Source organism: Pseudorasbora parva, chromosome 4 (genome assembly GCF_024679245.1).
Source record: "Pseudorasbora parva isolate DD20220531a chromosome 4, ASM2467924v1, whole genome shotgun sequence".
Taxonomy (NCBI): domain Eukaryota; kingdom Metazoa; phylum Chordata; class Actinopteri; order Cypriniformes; family Gobionidae; genus Pseudorasbora; species Pseudorasbora parva.
The window spans coordinates 21,684,272-21,705,035 of NC_090175.1; the positions used below are offsets into that span (position 1 = coordinate 21,684,272).

General features: G+C 37.5%; 1 protein-coding gene across 1 annotated transcript in view; it reads left to right on the forward strand.

Moving 5' to 3' along the window:
• dctd (dCMP deaminase) overlaps positions 1 to 20,764 on the forward strand; it is a 43,311-nt gene that overhangs the window by 728 nt on the left and 21,819 nt on the right. The window contains exons 2-4 of the mRNA XM_067442678.1: positions 11,984 to 12,095; positions 15,475 to 15,610; positions 19,490 to 19,606. Of these exons, the coding sequence (XP_067298779.1) occupies positions 11,984 to 12,095; positions 15,475 to 15,610; positions 19,490 to 19,606 (365 nt within the window). The remainder of the gene's footprint in view (positions 1 to 11,983; positions 12,096 to 15,474; positions 15,611 to 19,489; positions 19,607 to 20,764) is intronic.

A 20,764-nucleotide genomic window follows, 5' to 3' on the forward strand; every position in this document is an offset into this window, starting at 1 on the left:
CTAATATCTAATTGAAACGTCTACAAATGTATAAAACTGATCAAAGATCAGGTACAACCAAGCGTCCACCTCCTAGCCTAGAAATTGACATGGGTAAATCTAATTTGCAGACAAGTGTTGTCTAGCTACTCTCCATAGACTTGCGAGCTGGAAAAACCAAACTCTGGTTTGGCCAATCACATCGCGTATAGAGTCGGTGGGCAAGCTTAACATAATGACGGCAGAGTTGATGAGGTTCCACTACTTGTAAACACAGAAGTTGGCGAACGGCGCTCATTCGACTTGGCTTTGGCCATGACTCTGGAAGTCTTGGAGTAAGGCTTTACGATTATGACAAATCATAATTGTTGATTATTCCCTTGAAATTGTAATAGCGATTATTAAATACAATTATCACAATTTACATTGAATTGTTTTGAATAGCTTTATACTAGGGGTATAACGATACACTTGTGTCACGATTCGATATAAATCACAATACTTAACTTATTCGATGAACTTGTTGATATTTTAAGACAAAATAATTTTTTATTACTTTAAAAAAAAAAGAATAATAATAATATTGTTATTATTGTATTATTATCAGGACCCACAAATATTCCCTTCATTGCATCATTATATTCAACTCTAGGCTCCTTTACTGAAATAAAACAATGAACACTTAAATCTTTCTTTTATGTTTTTTCTCCAAAAATGAACATCCTGGTATAATAAACACACATTGTATTTCAAAGTTTGGTATAAAAAAAAATCTAACTTTAGAATAGACATTTAAAAGGTTTTTAGAATTTTACAATCAAGATAACTAATTCCTTAAGTTGATTAATTATGGCTGGGGTAAATGCATAAACTTGAACACACATAAAACTTACTTTTAACCAGGCTGAAAGTGTGAGCATATTATCAATTTGTTGGAGACATAAACAAGAATACAATTTAATTTATATTTATTTACAATTTACATTTTAAACATCTCATTATTGTTCCATTACAATTGATCACTAACTATAAAATTAAACAAGTGCAATAAAAAAATAAATAAAAAAAATCAAATTTCAGGGTTATAAAAGGATGACACTCCACAAGCATTTTTCTTGTCCCTAACCTCTGACATGACTCTTTGTTTTTGAACGTGAAATAAAATGGGGCCCTTATTTCATCATCCTCATCTAGAAGTTCCTCACAATGAGAACACAGTTAAGCAAGGGCATTCAGAGCATCTTCCTCCTCCATGCAGACAATATGTGGTGGCAAGTATTTGCTCTTCAACAGCTGGTGATTTTCCTTTAACCATTCAACACCTTCTCGGATGCTGCTCATCACATTCACGTTCTTTATGAAAAATATTCCAAAATGAACAGCAATTAGCAATTTTACAGTTTCAGCAAACAAATTAAAACTTTGAGTAAAAATATACACTACAGAACTCTACATACCTCAAGATTCTGTGGTGGTGTGACCCCCTCCAGTGCTCCTATGTCATCCTCAATTTCTGCAGTTCCATTTCTTTGCTGTAGAATAGCACAATGTGATGTACTGTATTTCAATTGTCCACAAGACTACAATCATGTAAAAAAAATGTATCATTCAAAGAAGTGTATTATTTTATGCATGTGCCATGCAGACCCAAATGTACTTCAATTTCACACGAGAGAAGTCAAGTATTTGTATCAACACTTTGCAGGAAAACATCAATGTGTATATATATATATATATATATATATATATATATATATATATATATATATATATATATATATATATATATATATATAATATTATTATTATTTTTTTTAAACATCTGAATAATTTGTCTTACAAAAGCTTACCTGACAGTCAGTGAGACAGGACACAATCGCCATGGCCTCCTCAGCCCAGTGTGCAAACTGCCTTCCATGTCTGACAAAACACAAAAAGATACTACAATGAGAACATGAAGTTATGCAGAATGCAGCTTGTGATGGTCAAGTGGTCAGGGTTCTGGGCTTCCGAATGGAACACCGTAAGGTTGTGAGTTCAATTCCAGAGGCTGTCACCAATCCAAACGGCACTTACCCGAAGTTGCTTCGGGGGGGACTGTCCCGGTAGTTAGTTCACTACAGGGTCACAGTCACTCTGGATAACAGTGTCTGCTAAATGACAAATAATAATAATTCGGATATCCTACCCAAGTGCAAAATTCTCCATGAGGAGTAGGCACCACCACCTCCTGATGACTGGAATGTCATGCTGAGAAACAAGAAATACTTAAATGAATACTATGAATAACAGTAACACTAATAATGTAATGTGGATAAATAGGACTTACAAAGTAAACAGAAGTTCAAAACTTGTGCTGTTCACAATAATTTAAGTTGCTAAAAATATACATCACATTTGGTGATAGTATATGATTTATAAATTGTTATAGTCAAAATAATCCATCATGTTTTACTCAAAAACTAGTATTTTTAGTACATTTACGAACTTGTTCATAAAAACATACATTGATATATAAAAAAGATCTATCACAACATTAGGTGATAATCAACGTATTATTACGAATTTATAATCTGCTATAATGGGGCAGTCATTTTGGACAGGGAACACAAAACTAGTTAACGTTACCATGAAATGAACATAACAGGGTTACAAAATAATATCTGTTAAGGATGACAAGAAATTGTACAGGCTACGTTACTTCGTTATAGCTATTTATAGCTACTTATCGATAACTATTCCACGCAGAATACATTAGCATTAGCTTTCGAAAGTGTTTTTTTTTTTTTTTTGCTTTCGAAAGTTCTAACAGTTGGCTAACTTAAAGTTAGTGTCGCTTACCTTCGTGTTGGACTGCCCGGTTAAAATGTGATTTAAGATGGCGCTTGAGGTGATTTTCTCCTGATGGGTTATAATATTTAATCGAGCAAAACGGACAGTGGAATTGGTCGCAGCAATATTAGCATTTAGAATAATTCGGGAAATTATTCCCCTCCAGTACCGTAACATGCATCTTCTCGAAGAAGAGACTCGAGCGACGCAATGCGCATGCACGGTCAAAACTGCTGTGGTAAAACTGTGGTTGGGGTAAAACTGTGGCTCTGCGGCTCTGCAGTCAGACCCTTCTCGCTGGTTGTGCAAATGTTTGGGCTTTTTTTCTGTTTGTAATTTTCAGTCAGAACTCAGTTCACACAGCAGGATTTTGAATCGCCCACAGGTCCAGATATTTAGCATGCCAAATATCTCACAGGTGCTGACTCGGTGACTCGTCTGCGATTCTCTCTGATCGCGCCTTTGATCATTCACACTGCGTGATTGTCACTTGCGTGCACAAGCACCGATTTGCCTATGATTTCTGGCATTTGTCGGCGATTTTGCAAATCTGTCTGCGAGCCAAAATCGGGGCTAAAATCGGGCAGTGTGAACTAGGCTTTACCTAGCCTGACAAGCCAGACCCACATCAAGATGTTTGGTCTGGAAACTCACCATTGACAGCTCAATCCGGGGGGCGGGATAAACGGTTGTCTTTCAACCTCCCTCTGCACGCGATAGGATAGCGCTACACCAACCAGAGCAACGAATGTGAAACGGAGCTCGTTGATAGATTAAACATTCACCGTATCCGGTCGACAAAACTCAGAACACATCTTCCCTTTTTAAGAATGACTTCAGTGCCGTTCTTTGCTCTTTTCTCAGAGAAAAGCTTAACTCCAAGTCTTTCAGAATCGTGGTCAAAGCTGACTCGAAAGACCGCCATTCGCCAGTTTCTGTGTTTACTAGAAGCACGCAAACGCAACTCGGCCGTCGTCATTATGGGCCCGCCCACCGACTCTATACACGATGGGATTGGCCCGGCAAGAGTTTGACGATTACAGCTCAGAAGGGTATTGACAATTGCTAGACGACACTCGCGGGCAGATTAGATTTGCTGCTGCTAGGGTGCGTCTAGATTTCTAGGCTAGGCTTTACACTCACTACTGTCAGCTTTCAGGGCTGAAGATGCCATACATGGCCACAAGAGGGTAGTAATCATATCCATGTCGTGTCCATCTATTTGTCAACAAGCCATTATTTTTTGTGCTAATGTGCCAGAAACAAATGCATATATTTTATTTACAACTTAACCCCCCCCCCCCCCCCCCCCCCAAAAAAAAAAAAAAACAACAACGACAAAAAAACAACAACATGGTATATATTGTGCAAATGGTTTTCAGATAACTGCACATTTTAAAACTGTTTAATGACTACCTCAGCATTGTCTCACTGCACTGCCCATTAGCTCCAGATCATCAACCCTCAGCATTCCACCTTTAGACTCTTTCTACACACACACACACCTGCTCAAAAACGAAAGAATCACCACCAGAGACATTAGGAAAAAGAGTGTGTGAATTCAGATGGGTCCATTAAATCTTCACACACAAATCCCCTTGCCTTTTCAAAGACAGTCACTGAGATGTGTCACAGAAGGTGTAAAATCACTTTAAGCTAAAATGGAAAGCCCTGGAGGAAACCATCTGATGATAATGTCTGTCAGTGCTTAGATCACACATATAGACAGTCATTGGTGGGCGTCAAGAGTGTTAGTGTTAAGATCAAGTAAAGATGTAGTACTCTGCTCAGACAATAGAAATATTTCATACTAATGGAGAGACAGATATTTATGTACATTACCATTCAAAAGTTCAAAGAAATTAATTCTTTATTTGGCAAGGATACATTACATTTCAAATTGACAGTAAACATTTTATAATGTTAAAAACAAAATCTTGTTTTGAAATTTATATTCACAAAAAATCCTGAAAAAAATTGTGGTTTACACAATAAGCAGTACAACTGATTTTTCACATTAATAAATGTTTCTTGATCAGAAATCCAGCATATTTTAATGATTTCTGAAGGATCATGAGACAGTGAAGACAAGAGACATGTGTTTTCACTTTTTTAACTTTAGCTAGTGTGTAATGTTGCTTGAGCGTAAACAGTATCTGCAAAGTTACAGCGCTGAAAGTTCAATGCAAACGGAGATATTGGCCCTCATTTATCAAAAGTGCGTACACCAAATTTCCAGCGTACACCTTGCGTACACCCAAACCCACAGTGACTTTGAGATTTATCAATATGGACGTTGGCGTACGGTGCGCTCAAATCCTACGCCAGCTCAGGAGGTGGTGTACGCACGTTTGAGTTAGTGGGAAAATGCGCAGAAAAACAAGTCATAACACCACAAAACGCACTGACAAGATATGCTATATTATGACCCACTGTTAAAAACCACAACAACAACATTGTGTTTATTTTTGTGCAACATGAACATCAATGTTTAATTTGTGTGACTTTACCAAAGCGTTTGATTTGTAGGCATATGTATTCCTCCAGTCGCGAGCCTGTGCGCTTTATCTGACGTTTCAGGTCCGCCTGGCCCGGCAGCTGCGCACAGACTGGGACTAAAATAATTCAGACTGACAAAATAATAAAAATGACCTTCTTCTTTTAAATAATAATCAATAAAAACGACATTCTTTTTCTGAATAACAAGCGTCATTAAGAATAATAAGAAGAAGAAGAAGAATCTTACAAATTGTCATGTAGTTATTAATGTGAATGAATGGTAGTACTCCACATCACATCATCATCACTATTGTACACCCCAATACATGTGCCGTGATACGAAATTAAATGCTAATTGTTTCAAAACGTGCTGTAAAATAATGCATTGTGATGGTAATTTATCATCCAAACAGCTTTAAACTGCTGGAGTGCGCTTCTCAACCTCCTAAGAGTACTCGTAATTTGGGTATATATTTTGTTTTTGTAGTTGCCTTTAATCCCACTCTTTAAACTCCCAAATAAAACAATTTCGTTTTTTTTTTTTTTTTCACTTCTCTGGTGATGGTCTCGATGGTCTCAATCATCTCACTAGTTCAGTAGTCAGGGCACTGATCAGGGAGTCAGCCCATTGACGTATGCCCTAATCAGTGCCCTGACTAGTGGACTAGTAAGATGATTGAGACGCGCCCGATCTCCACATCGGAGAAGTTTCGCTTCTTTGCCGTCTTCTGTTTGTCCATGACGTAAGATGAGGGCGTGGGAGAGGCGTAGACTTGAATATATAGGGGCGTGTTATTCTAATGACGATCGTTTTCAGCCGTCACCTGGATTGCAGAGGTGCGCACAGTTTCATAAATCAGGCGGTGAGAGGAGTGTAAGCATAATCTTACGCCAACATATACACCCGTTTCTACGCAAGATTGATAAATGAGGGCCATTGTCTTTTAAAGTTATGGCAGTTTATGGCCTACAAAAATGGCCGGTTTGGTCTACAACCAGCTTCTTCCCGGGTTGGTGACATCATAAACCCTTGGTATTAACATAAACACTGCCCCAGATGTGAATTCTTGCCCGTAATTGTAAGGGGCGTGGCGTTTCCGAACAACCTGTTCTTGGCACTTCAGCCAATAAAAATACATCTAACCATCTAACCAATCTAAGACCATTGCTTTTTTCGGAGGGATGGGCTTCATAGAAGCAGGAAGCAACCCCATTTCAAAGGACAGTGGAGACTGCGGTGTGGAATAAAGGTAGAATATAAAAAAAAATACGGTGTAAAAAAAAAGATAAGAAGTATTATGACATTTTATACTGTGCCCCATAAACACAACCAAGCCTAGAAAAAAAACACAGAACCACCCCTTTAATTAATAAATTATTTCAGTGATGATGCTGAAAAGTTAGCTTTGATGTCATAGGAATAAATATCCATTTACAATATATTAAAATAGAAAAGTTATTTTAAATTCTAATACTATTGTACAACATTACAGTTTAAAGGGTTACTTCAGCGATTAGCATATGGCTTTGTATCAGTAGAAACCCTGGAATATATTCAAATTATTGTGCTTTCCCCCCTCATATCTCCCTGAGACAAGAAATTTATGCATTTTATTTCTGGAAAAATTCCTCCTATGATGCAAATTGACGATTTTTGCATCATAGGAGGAATGTTTGCCCAAAGGCTAAAGACTACAGCCAGCAGAGGGAGCCATTACCGCATGTTTTGAATCTGCGCATGGGGGATGGGAGATTACACTCAGCTTGCAGGGAGAGCTCAGCTCAGCTACAGGCACTCATTTAAACGGAGCTATGGTGAGCAATGTAAGTGTTTTAACTTCTCAAATTAATTTCTATGAAAGTTAAGCTTGCAAAGGCATGAACTGAAACGCGCCAGACTGAACTCGCGTTGTGAATGTATGCCGCAAGTGTAGTCGCGATTACCTCAGCTCTCATCACGATAGCTCAGCTCATTTATCTCACTCGTGCAGTTAGTGCTCAGTGCTGTCTGTGAGACTCGCGCGGTGACTCACTCATTATATTGAACAGGCACGTTCAGTTTTTAACTGTAGTGTCTTCTCTAACTCAGTCGCAGTAATCAAGTTGGTGGCGTTGGGAATGGCCTCACAGGGCAGCGATGCATTCTGGGAATTGTAGTCTTTCATCCCCATGGGACAAAAATACATTTTCTGTCTTTTCTCAGTCTAGAAGACACCAAATTCAAAAATAATTTCACATTTCTACTGCATTGATGAGCCAGTTTAAATACAGATTCATCTTCCCAGCGCTGAAGTACCCCTTTAAATGTATTTTTGAACTTAAAGGTATAGTAAGAATTGGTTTAAAAAACTTTTTTCCAAAATTTGTTTAAACGTTCTTTATATATCAATACATAATTAAAATGTAAGTACTCTAAAAAAGAAAGTATAACATTTGAGTGTCTGTAGATTGGCCCAACCAGAGTTTGGGTTTTCCCGCTCAAAATCCAAAGTAGAGTTGCTGCCGCTATGGTGCGGCTAGATTTGTAGGCTAAAAATGTCTTAAATTCAGATTCAATGGGTCTAAAATGTTTTTTCAGAAAGAAGTGCGGTGGCAGAATCCAGTCGAACTACAGCAGCTGACAAGCCTCCTAACTGGTTTAAATGGGTTCATGCAAGTTTACACAAATGGCAGCATCATATCACGTAGGGCTGGGGGATATGGCCCAAAAAAATTATCACAATATAATTTTCCATATTAGTCGATATCGATAAATATCACGAAAATGTAACATTTTTATTTCTTAACATTTAAAATCTACATGAAACGTGTAGAAAACTGACAGTTAACTGTGGTTTTAAACTATCCTTTATTGTCAAAACATGACAAACACTTCCCAACAAGTGAACAATTTATTAAAACTGAGGTAGATATATTTATTAAAATATTAATTGTGGTAAGCATTTTTTTTACTCTACACTGTATATCAATAATATCATTACTTAATTGTGTAAGTAATAAACACTAAAAATGCAAACAGACAAAAAAGAAAAGAAAAGCGTTTTAAGTTAAGAAACATTTTGAGTCCCCCCTCTCTTGCATCACAGTGGATTGGTCCACTGTCCATCTCTCTCACTCACTCACTCACTCACTCTCACACACACACACACACACACACTTACACGCCCATCTCACCGACACACACACACCTCACCGACAGTGGGCCGGTCGGGAGATGAGGGAGAGAGAGCAAAGTTCAGTATTTGCAGATCTCCAGATCTCTGTCTAGTCTATTTTATTCATTTTAAACATCGGATGATATTATTTCTTTTTTGATACAGGCGATGCTGAGTCATTAATACATCACCAAAGACAAACAATTATGATAGCGATGTACAAGTGCGATGTTTTAGTGATTATAGTTTGGTAGCGTTAGCTTGCAAGTCACCCACTACAACTAACAAGGTAATAAGCCTGCTGTGCGTAAATGTAGTTTATAGATTTACCGCTGTGTTGGGCTCAATGTTATATGGAAGAACTTCGAAGAAGCACGATAATAAATTCCGCGTGGTGAACCTATGATAAGCAGCCCACGTACGTCGCTCTGTTTTATGTCGGATGGGATCGCCAACATATCTCCAAACCACTGAAGTTGAGCGAACTAACTTTTTAACGCTCCACTTCACTCCGATCCTCCAAGCCTGTCAGCCACAGACTGTAAACAACAGCGCGTGCAGCACCCAGAAGCCCGGTCTGCAATACTCATGCACAGCACTATGCATAGCGCGTAAGCATTATATCGAGAATTTATCGAACTGTTCTTATCGTTTTATCGAGGAAAATTATATTGTGATAATTATCGTTATCGTTTTATCGCCCAGCACGAGAATGATACTTCTTCTGATTTTATTACATTTAGCGATAGATAATGGATAGTGTATTTCTGGTATCAGTGTCGTGCTGTTGTTGAGGCTTGCACTGTCTGACTGTTTGACAGAAACTTTCATGGAGAAATAAGATGAGTGTAACGGCAAATGTAAAGAAATTCACAGAAGAAACATACTAAGGTAAAAATTCAGTATGTTTAGGTTATTTCCATAGGCTTATAGTTAAATCATTTACCATGACAATGGAGCTATTTTGCTTAGTATTTTTCACTACAGTGGACGTATGAAATTGAGGTCCTGTTTAGTAACATAAGTCATAGTCTGATTTTGAAACCCTGATAAATACTGATTTGGAACAAACTATTTAAAAATGAGTCAGACTTAAATGATAATTGCAAAATGTAATCATATTTCCTTAAGAATGTAAAATTTGATCATTCAGTCAGTGCCAGTCGTATTTAGAGACAGAAGAGGGGGTTCATGGTGAAACCTCCAAAATGGTATCTCTGAAAATCCCTGAATGTACTTTACAACACCCAGACTTAAAGGGTTACTTCACCCAAAAATACAATTTCTGTCATTTATTAATTACCCTCATGTCGTTCGACACCTGTAAGACATCCGTTCATCTTCGGAACCCAAATGAAGATATTTTTTGTTGAAATACAATGGCTCAGACAGGCCTTCATTGACACCAATGTTATTTTTACTTTGAGAACATTTAATGCTGTATTTCGGTGATATAGAGTATAAAGTCCCGTTAAACATTTCACAAACACGCCACAATAACGGTGACGCATGTGCAAACTGCATTTATGATTAGCCTATGTATTTCGAGTGCTGGTCTCTCTTCAACTGATGCGTGAGTCCGTGAACTGCCGCAAATGAAGCTAAACACAGTTGTCTTCATTTAAAATTGGCAAGACCAGTATTGATGCCGGTCTCTCTCGTGCGCGTTGCAGTCTGGTCTTGAAATTAGATAAAACCGAAAGTTAAAGAATGACACATTCGTTGCGGTTTACCATGAAATGAGTCCCGCGTCATTATTAAAATTAACACGTTTATCTCTCACCCAGTACTAGATAATGTTACTTTTTATTACTTTACCCACCTGACCTGACCCGCGGATATAGCCGCAATCCGCGCAGTAGACTATGCACTAGTCCTCTCACAAAAAATTTCTTTCTGCAACATGACTGTGTAAAATCGACTACTCGAAGCTTTGAGGCAGAGATTTTGCCTCAATGATTTTTTGAATTCGAGTAACTCGATAAATCGTTTCAATTTGTTACAAAAGTGATTCATTCAAGAGCAGTGAGAGATTTTCTCTCTATTTTGTTGTTTGATTTACAGGACTGTTGATATACAGGACTTTATAAATGAAAACACCAGTGTATTTCCTGTCTGATGTGTAATAAACTTCAATGGTAATAAACTTAATTTGATGATCCTATGGAGTAAAGAATGGTGTCATCAGCATATCAATGAATAAAAGTTATTTCACTATAGATAGCTTGGGAAATATTATTTATATAAATTGAAAATAAGGTAGAAGTTAATACAGAGCCGCCTTGAGGAACACCTTTGTTAGGACCTACTAAAACATAGAGAACCATTATAGAGTTAAATTAGATGCACCAATACTATGTAATCTGGATAGCAGTATAGAATGATCAACTGTATCAAAGCTGTAGCGAGATCAATAGAAATAGCTGTCCAGAGAAATTGTTGTGCATCTAAGGCATTATAAATATTGTTTATAACTTACAACTGCTTTAAAGCAATTAAATGATGAACGGAATCCAGACTGAGCATCACAAATGATGCTAAATTCATCAAGAAACTCTATTAACCGGTAATTAATTTCTTCATTACCTTTGCAACTCATGGTAAAAATGAATTTGGTCTATAATAACTTGGATCCATTTTCATCACCATTGTTATAAACAGGGGATATTGTCTTATTTTTGTTTTAAATATTCTGCCTGTCAACATCATTTTCGAATAAATTACTCTAATAAAATGTTTGTTTGTAAATTAGAGTAGAGTAAATTTTGTCTGTAATATACTAATATTTTAGTTTTTAAGTGAAGCAGGCCCCTGTGTTGGTAAACATTTATTATCTAGTTCTTCTACATTATTCCCAAATATTATTGAATTTGAGGCACTATTAGCAAATTATTAGCTTTTTATAATATTTAGATTTTGCTTTTCGGACGGCTTGATTACATGTTTTGATGTCATCTCAAAGAGATCCAGTCAGTCTCAGTTTTTAAACATCGTGATTTAATCCATAGCAAAACATTTCTGATGTAGTAGAGTAAATAAGTCACAATCTATCCATGGACTAGAGTGCTTTAAATAAGATAAATAAGAACATTTAAAATAACTTTTCACAGTGTACACTTTCTGTTGTACACTTTCTGGACACGTGCTATAAAGCAATGATCACGGTTAAAATTTGGCTGGTGAAAACCAGTGAATACAACTCAGACGATATAATGAAGGAAAAATTGAATTGTGCTTTGACAGTTTAAAATCACCTGTTTTAAACAGCAATGCTTAAAAACGGAAACTAAGCTTTACGTCAAGTGACAAAAAAATAAATAAAAAATCTCTACCGCTTGACAAATTTCTACCAGTTAATTGTTTCTACTGGTATATCGTCCACCCCTACATATTATCATTATCATCTTTCCCTAAATGTTGTATCAGTAATGATTTGTTTGTATATTTGTGCTCTCATGGGAACAGATGTTTATTTTATTTTTTTTGCCTTAATTTCATTCATACTTTTAATCCACCAGAACGCAAAGTGAAGATCTAACAAAGAAGAGGCAGGACTACCTGGAGTGGCCGGAGTATTTCATGGCTGTTGCCTTCTTATCAGCACAGAGGAGCAAAGATCCCAGTTCTCAGGTACCCAGATACTAATTGCCTTCAGTCCTACTAGTTTGAAGTGTGGGTAGATTTCGTCACCATATACAGTGAGGTAAATAAGAATATGAACACCCTGCTATTTTGCAAGTTCTCCCACTTAGATATCATGGAGGGGTCTGAAATTGTCATCGTAGGTGCATGCCGACTGTGAGAGAAATAATCAAAAAAATCCAGAAATAAAAATGTATGATTTTTTTAAACCTATTTATTTGTATGATACAGCTGCAAAGAAGTATTTGAACACCTGAGAAAATCAATGGTACAGTAGCCTTTATTTGCAATTACAGAGGTCAAACATTTCCTGTAGTTTTTCACCAGGTTTGCACACACTGCAGGAGGGATTTTGGCGCACTCCTCCACACAGATCTTCTCTAGATCAGTCAGGTTTCTGGCCTGTCGCTGAGAAACATGGAGTTTAAGCTCCTTGATTCTCTATTGGGTTTAGGTCTGGAGACTGGCTAGGCCACGGCAGCACCTTTATATGCTTCTTACAGAGCCGCTCCTTGGTTATCCTGGCTGTGTGCGTCATTGTCATGTTGGAAGACCCTGCCACGACCCATCTTCAATGCTTTAACTGAGGGAAGGAGGTTGTTCCCCAAATTCTTGCAATACATGGCCCGGTCATCCTCTCCTTAATACAGTGCAGTCGCCCTGTCCCATGTGCAGAAAAACACCCCCAAATCATGATGCTACCACCCCCATGCTTCACAGTAGGTATGGTGTTCTTGGGATGGTACTTATCATTCTTCTTCCTCCAAACACTTTTAGTGGAATTATGACCAAAAAGTTCTATTTTGGTCTCATTTGACCACATGACTTTCTCCCATGACTCCTCTTGGATCATCCAAATGGTCATTGGCAAACTTAAGACGGGCCTGGACATGTGCTAGTTTAAGCAGAACCTTATGTGCCATGCATGATTTCAAACCATGATGTCTTAGTGTATTACCAACAGTAACCTTGGAAACGGTGGTCCCAGCTCTTTTCAGGTCCTTGACCAGCTCCTCCCGTGTAGTTCTGGGCTGATTTCTCACCATTCTTAAGACCATTGAGACCCCACAAGGTGAGATATTGCATGGAGCCCCAGTCTAAGGATAATAGGATAATAAATGGAGTGGAGGTGGACATTTTAAAGGCAGACTAACAGGTGAATAAGGGGTGGGTGTCAGAATTCTAGATGATATACAGGTGTTCAAATACTTTTTTGCAGCTGTATCATACAAATAGATAGTAAAAAAAAATCCTACATTGTGTTTTCTGGATTTTTTTTTTTTAGATCATGTCACTCACAGTGGACATACACCTACGATGACAATTTCAGACAATTTCAGACCCCCATGATTTCCAAGTGGGAGAACTAAATAGTGGCAAAATAGCAGGGTGTTCAAATACTTATTTTCCTCAATGTATTAATCTGAAGTGTTATAAAACTATATTCAATATTAAATTTGATAGGGCTGCATGATATTGGAAAAACTGACATTGCAATATTTCGTTTTTTGATGATTAAAAAAAAAATGTTATGTATTAGTTTGTATTAATAAATAAATAAATAGATAGAAATGTTATATGCAATTAAAATGCATACATCTTATTTGTTTTTTAAAGGCCCCTTTAAAAAGCATGTCCAATCACATTGTGTATATTATTTTTTTAAATTGCACATTGCTAGTCTGCGTAGTGATTTAGGGTTGGGTATAATTCAGGTTTTTTAGAATACCTGTGCCAAATCGATCATTTTAAAATGTACCAGTGCTTGAAACAGTACTTAAATATAAAAAGACACAAACGACAGTGGAGCTAGCCAAAGTGCAAAAGCACGTTTAAATTTTAGTGGCACAGAAACGAGGCACCGAAATCTGCTCTCTGAAAATGTACTTAAGTACAAGTAAAGCACGAGTAAACTTAATGGTCTAAAAATCTACTCAAGTTAAAGTAAAATGTAGTTCCTTTAAAATGTACTAAGTTATGCACTAAGTACACTAAAGTTACTGAGTAACTTTTTTTTAAATAGCGGGGGTGGGGGACTCTCCCATGCTCTCCCATCTACAGAACAAGCAGACCATATATTTATATAGCGGTGTTTTGTGCTTTAATATTCACAGACCATGTTGCGATTTGTTTTATTGTACGGCTTTACATTTGATGTATTCATTTATCCATCAGTTTGTGTGTTTTAAGTGACATCTGTGTTATACTGTAAATTAAATTTTCATGACTGGATTCTGGGATTTCCTCTGCATCACAGAAATCATCCGGCCTTAATTTATAAACATACTGCTCATTATCTGCTCATAGAATGTGTTCGAGAACACCATCCCTCTGTGTTTCCAGTTTTACAGATTTTTAAAACTTTTTAAAGTAGAAGTACACAGAAAAACTACTCAATTACAGTAATTAGAAATTAACTAACTTGTTACTTTCCACCTCTGCCAGTTTATGTAGGTACCAGTGCCAGTCTCGGTACCATAGGCGTAATTTACGGGTGGGACATGTCCCCACCACTTTTTTTAAAACATCTTGCTTCACGGATGAACCTAACTAATAAAAACAAAACATCTCTGGTTAACTAGAACAGTAGGCACTATCATTTTGTTCGTTTGTTAAATAAGAGGCGATCTGGCGCTCGTTGCCGCTGTTATCAGTGGAGCAGATTTCTTTCGTGGCTCATGCAGTCTTCACACAGACGAGCGTTTTAATCTAACGCTTAACGCCGTTGCAGAGACTTTCTATTTGTTCCGGTCAGATCACAAAACAAAATGCACAAAAACTGTCCGTGCTCTTGATGTACTGATACTGATGATATTCGGTTTTGATGAGAGAAAAAAAATGGCTACGAGGGCAGATTAGAAACGAGAACTTCTGACAAGTTTAACAGACTAGAGCAGGGATTATAAGCAAAGTGTGCAAATCTATTTGCCTTTATTCACGTGAAAATTCTTGGCGCAACGCTATATTGTGTTTAGATGCAATAATTAAACGAGATCTATATCAATAAATGAACTATTTCACTGATTTCCGGACATCTTAATACTAATTTTTCTGCAATTGTTATTGTACATATTTTACATCTGATATAACATTGTATCTGCAATGCTACCCCCCTTAATACGCCATATAGTGCGTATCATATGCACGCGAAAAACTGCCTACCATATGCACGCCAAAGCTCATTTTGACATATGAGCGCCCCTCATACGTCAAAATGAGCTTTGGCGTGCATATAGTACACAGTTTTTCGTGTGCATATGATACGCAATTTATGTCCTACCCACTTTTTAAAACAAAGTTACGCCACTGCTTGGTACCCAACCCTAGGTGACGGATGTTTGGAATCTTTTATTCAATTTAATTTCAGGTTGGTGCCTGTATCGTGAATCAAGAGAACAAGATAGTGGGTATTGGCTACAATGGTATGCCCAACGGTTGTGATGATGACCTGCTACCCTGGTCTCGCAGCGCTGATAACAAGCTGGACACCAAATACCCCTATGGTGAGTTTTGCATTTGACCCCTGGAATCTTGGCTGTTGGTCTGCAAGAATCAGTTACCCATAATTATCAGTCACTCTGCCTCTTTCAGTCACTCAAAGTTTGACTTTGACAGGTCAGCACACACACCCACATTAAACACTCTCGAAAAAGCTCTTTCGCTTTAGGTTCTGTCAGTGTAGCACAAGGTGTCTGTTAACACTATGTGGCAACGTGTATGATCTTTTGAGCACATGGCTGCAGTCATGGATTAGTTTTTACCTGCATAGGGCTGATGGGAGAGATAAAGGTAAAGCTGCTGAGTGAGGGAATGGGAAAGGTCACTTTGTGGCCGCTATTAGTTTGAGAAATGGAGATGAGTTGGAGCTGGCATTCCTAAAGGCGGCACATGCCAACCTGAGATTTTGAATGGGTCGTGCTGCCAAAGGGAAGGTGTGAAAACTTGGAGAGAATTTATCAGTCTGGCACATTCAACTGATCCACTGAACTGTTCATATTTCTCTCTGGTTTTTGTTGTCAGTGGATTATGATTTTTTTTTTTTTTTTTTGGGTCGGTTTTAGCAAAGCTAAGTTGGACTCCCCAAAAAGTTCAATTGAAATAGTTTAAAAAGAAAATTGCTTTTGGCTTGATTTTGCAGGGATCGTGGATTTTTGTTTTGTTTCATTGTTTTCATGTGGTAAATATTGTGTAGAAAAGGTCTGGTATCGGGTGTGTTTGCGAGGCAAAGTTGTAGGTCTATCCAATTGAGTACAGAGGCATTTTCTTTCCTGGTTCGGTTGAAACACGCTCCATAATCACAGCCCAGTGGAGCAGTATCAGACTCATATTCTGACTAGAATCTCAGCATGACGAAGTCAGGCTGGTAATCAAGAAGCCAAAAAACATTGTTTTACTATAATAAAACCATGGTTAATTTTCATAATGGTATGTTTGTGACATTCTATGCAAAAAAATTACTAAGCAAAAGAGCAGTTTAAATCCCTACATTTAAAATATTAAAGAAAAACACAAACTCGGTGGTACCAGATAAGAGGAATGTTCTTTAGGAAAACACACATTCGCTATGGACATAGTAACCCACGGTGGCCCAGTAGTGCAGCAGTACTAAATTAAACCACAACGCAACGAAATTTGCACAACACAACGGAAATGCTCCCGACCACGAGGGGGCTCTCGAAGTGCAATAAAGTTAGTTTCCCTTGCCATTGCCCTATAGATTGGCCAGTCTTACAAAGATATAAACACTACGATCAGTTTTAAATGTGTAACCATTGAACAGCGACATGAAATATCAATTCAAAATCACCTACAGGTATTATAGCTGCATATTTATGCTCGTGAACATTTTTACTCGCGATCACGGCACTTGATGCCCAAGGGAACGTCTGCAAATTCCACAAAGTGGTTGAAACGTATAATTTTATGAATTAAAATGACTTTTTTTTTAATGTTCAAATTCCAATGTTGTGCATTATTGAGTCAGTTTTTTTTAGCATACAACAAAGTTGTGGAATTTTAACATGTATGTTTTTAAATGTTAAAAGTAATTTTAATTCATAGAGATATTTTTCAACTGCATGGTGGAATTGGCAGACATGTTAGACTTGGGCATCAAGCGCCCTGACAGCGTGTAAAAGCGTTTTCGATTATAAATATACAGCAACAAAGCATGTAAGTGATTTTGAATTGATATTTCATGTCGATATTTAATGGTTACACACTTAAAACTGATCGTAATGTTTATATATTTGTAAGACTGGCCAGTCTATAGAGCAATGGCAAGGAAAACTAATTTTATTGCACTTCGAGAGCCCCCTCGTGGTCGGGAGCATTTCCGTTGTGTTGTGGAGATTTTGTTGTGTTGTGGCTCGTTTCCGTTGTGTTGTGGAGATTTTGTTGTGTTGTGGCTCGTTTCCGTTGTGTTGTGGAGATTTTGTTGTGTTGTGGCTCGTTTCCGTTGTGTTGTGGAGATTTTGTTGTGTTGTGGCTCGTTTCCGTTGTGTTGTGGAGATTTTGTTGTGTTGTGGCTCGTTTCCGTTGTGTTGTGGAGATTTTGTTGTGTTGTGGCTCGATTTTGTTGTGTTGTGGTTTAATTTTGTGTTGTGGTTTAATTCCTTTGTGTTGTGGCAATTTTGTTGTGTTGTGGTTTAATTTAGTACGGCTGCACTACTGGGCCACCGTAGTAACCTGTTACTGTCATTTCTTATCCTGTAAATTGGCTCTAATTTACGTCTTGCATGTAAATTCAATTACATGCTGTTATCCCTTTACTGTTACTACTCTTATAAAATGCATGAATTACATTTTGACCTTTAAACCTAAATTTAGCGTCCAAAAGCAGATATTTCAGAAAGTCAAATGAATGTTTTTGCGCTGAATATTTGTCTCCCTCTCTACTGCGTTCTGGCTGTTTGACGTACATGCGTGCGCCTGCCGCACCCGTACTCGTTCAGTGAAGTTTGAAGTTAAATGCAGACTGTCAGGACACACTTTCATTTAAAATTTAAATATTTGCATGAATTAGTAGCACTTATAGACAAGGATATAACCTGTAAATTTAATATTTTGCACTTAAGACACACACTCATCTGTCAAAGCATATGACAGTATGTTAAACACTGTGTTAGCTTGAAGCATAAAATAAAGAATTACCATGTTTTGGCCTCTTGGAACACATACCTTTATACAGAATAATGGTATTCGTTTCATAAAATAGGTCAGAGCTAGATTATTACAAGTTCTGGAAAAAAATGTATTGATGTTTGGACAAAATCCAGTAGTGGTTGGTATGATGGTCAGAGTGTTTTTTCCTTTTTTTGATTTAGGATGCTAAGATTTTCTTGGTGGTTGCTTATAGTTTTATTGGTTGAGTAAAAAAAAACAAAAAAAGCCCATTCCCAATTGGATTGCAACAGTATCACAGCATTATAACATTTGTTTTGTAGCAAAAATATGGGGGGAAATTACAAGACTGTACTGAAGCGTGAAAACTGAATCAAAAAGTTCTGATTTGAGCCATCTTTTAAGCTTAAGTATGGGGAATAGTTATAATGATTCTTACTTCCTGAGTTGTCCATACAGTATTGTGCCACTAGAGGATGCTAAAATACCAAATATTAGACTTATTGGCATTACATGATTTTTTTTTCCCCCGTGAACATAATGACACTTTCACCTCGTTCTCTAATAGGAAACAAGGTTTATTTGCTGCAACAACAGAGAATGATGTTCGTCGATGTAGTCCGTCATGATTTTTATCATGTACACTCTTTATGTGTGCCTGTTTCCAGTTAAAACACACAATGAGCATGTGTATCTGTGTAAATACTGACATTTCTCTTCCATCATAACTACATAACTCTCTCTCTCTCTCTCTCTCTCTCTCTCTCTCTCTCTCTCTCTCTCTCTCTCTCTCTCTCTCTCTCTCTCTCTCTCTCTCTCTCTCTCTCTCTCTCTCTCTCTCTCTCTCTCTCTCTCTCTGCCTTATGCTCTTATGCTGAAGCTCTGCCAAAATAAACGTGTGTCAGGCTGGTGTTTCGTGGTGCAGTGGTAATGTGCCACCGCTGATGGGCCAATTCATTCTCCGTAATTAAGGCGAGCAGAGTGAGTGATTAGACAGGGCTTTTTCTGGGTGATGTTGTGGAGAGCTGACATCTGTTCAGACTCATGCTTTGAAATCTTTTTCCTTTTTTAACAGTGAACTGGTGACTGGAGCCTTTTTCTGGTGGAGTGGTACAATGTTGACAAGCCAAGAAAGCTCAATCCATGTTTGTTTTGAAGCAGGATCGTTAATCATAGCTATGATGCATCATTCTGTGCTGCATGTATGTGCTTTTGTGACCTCTGAACATTTCTAACAGGTCTTTTATGTCTTGTTGCAGTCTGTCACGCAGAGCTGAATGCCATCATGAATAAGAACTCGGCAGATGTCAAGGGTTGCACCATGTATGTAGCACTCTTCCCCTGCAACGAGTGTGCTAAACTAATTATTCAAGCAGGTGAGAGCATATGTTTCTAACTGTGCATGTCTAGGTTTTCAATCAACACTTTCTTTCCACTGATCTGCAATCATAGTAGCACTCTGAACCTGTAGTGACAGGTAAACAGTTAATTGTCATATTAATGTCATAACAGTGCATTAGCTTTTGATCAAGGTTATGTTCTGTTACTTTGCTGCAACATTGGAGTGTAAAAGTTGCGTCCCTATTAGTGCTGTCATGATGGTCAGTACCAGTGACATTTCTCAATACAAATGTTGATACCTAATCAAGAACCATTTAACTGTTCACATTAGTTAATGTATTCAAATGATTAGATGTATGTGTATATAATACAATTGCAAGTATCTTTTAGTTCAGTAATGTTGTGCATTTAAAAGTTCTCCAGACTTTTTTTTATTTATTAAAATGCACTGCAGGACTTAACACAGATCTACTGTAACATATTTAGTTTTTTCCTTTTACAGTCTCTTAAGATATAACTGATTGTGTTTGAACTTGGAATTCAATTTTTGTTAAGAAGTCTCACACTGCCATACTCTTTTCATAGGAAATGAGCAGGTATATAATATAAATAATAATAACAATAATATAATGTAAGTGTTTGAATTGTTATACTTTGAACAACTGATACTGCAGAGATAATGGCACTTATGCATCTTTTTATAAATTGTACTGTTGACTTAGTGCCAAATTTCTTGCCATTACCTTTTGCCATAACTAGTCACAATCAAGAGTTCACGAGTCCGGGAATTTTTGAATTTTGATGGATATGTTAACACTTTTTTAGTTGTTTTCTTTGCAATTAATTTTTTTGTAATGTCAATTCAAAAAGTCCTCTTTTACCACACATTGTTACTACAATATGTAGGTAACCGATATAAACAGTCCTATTGTCACTTTGGTGTCAGAGTAGCCTGACAAGCCAGACCCACATCAAGATGTTTGGTCTGGAAACTCACCATAGACAGGGCTCAATCCGAGGGGCGGGATAAACGGTTGTCTTTCAAACTCCCTCTGCATGTGATAGGATAGCGCTACAACCAACCAGAGCAACGAAGGTGAAGGGGAGCTCGCTGACTGATTAAACATTCGCCGTATCCGGTCGGCTAAACGCCGAACACATCTTCCCTTTTTAAGAATGACTTCAGTGCCGCT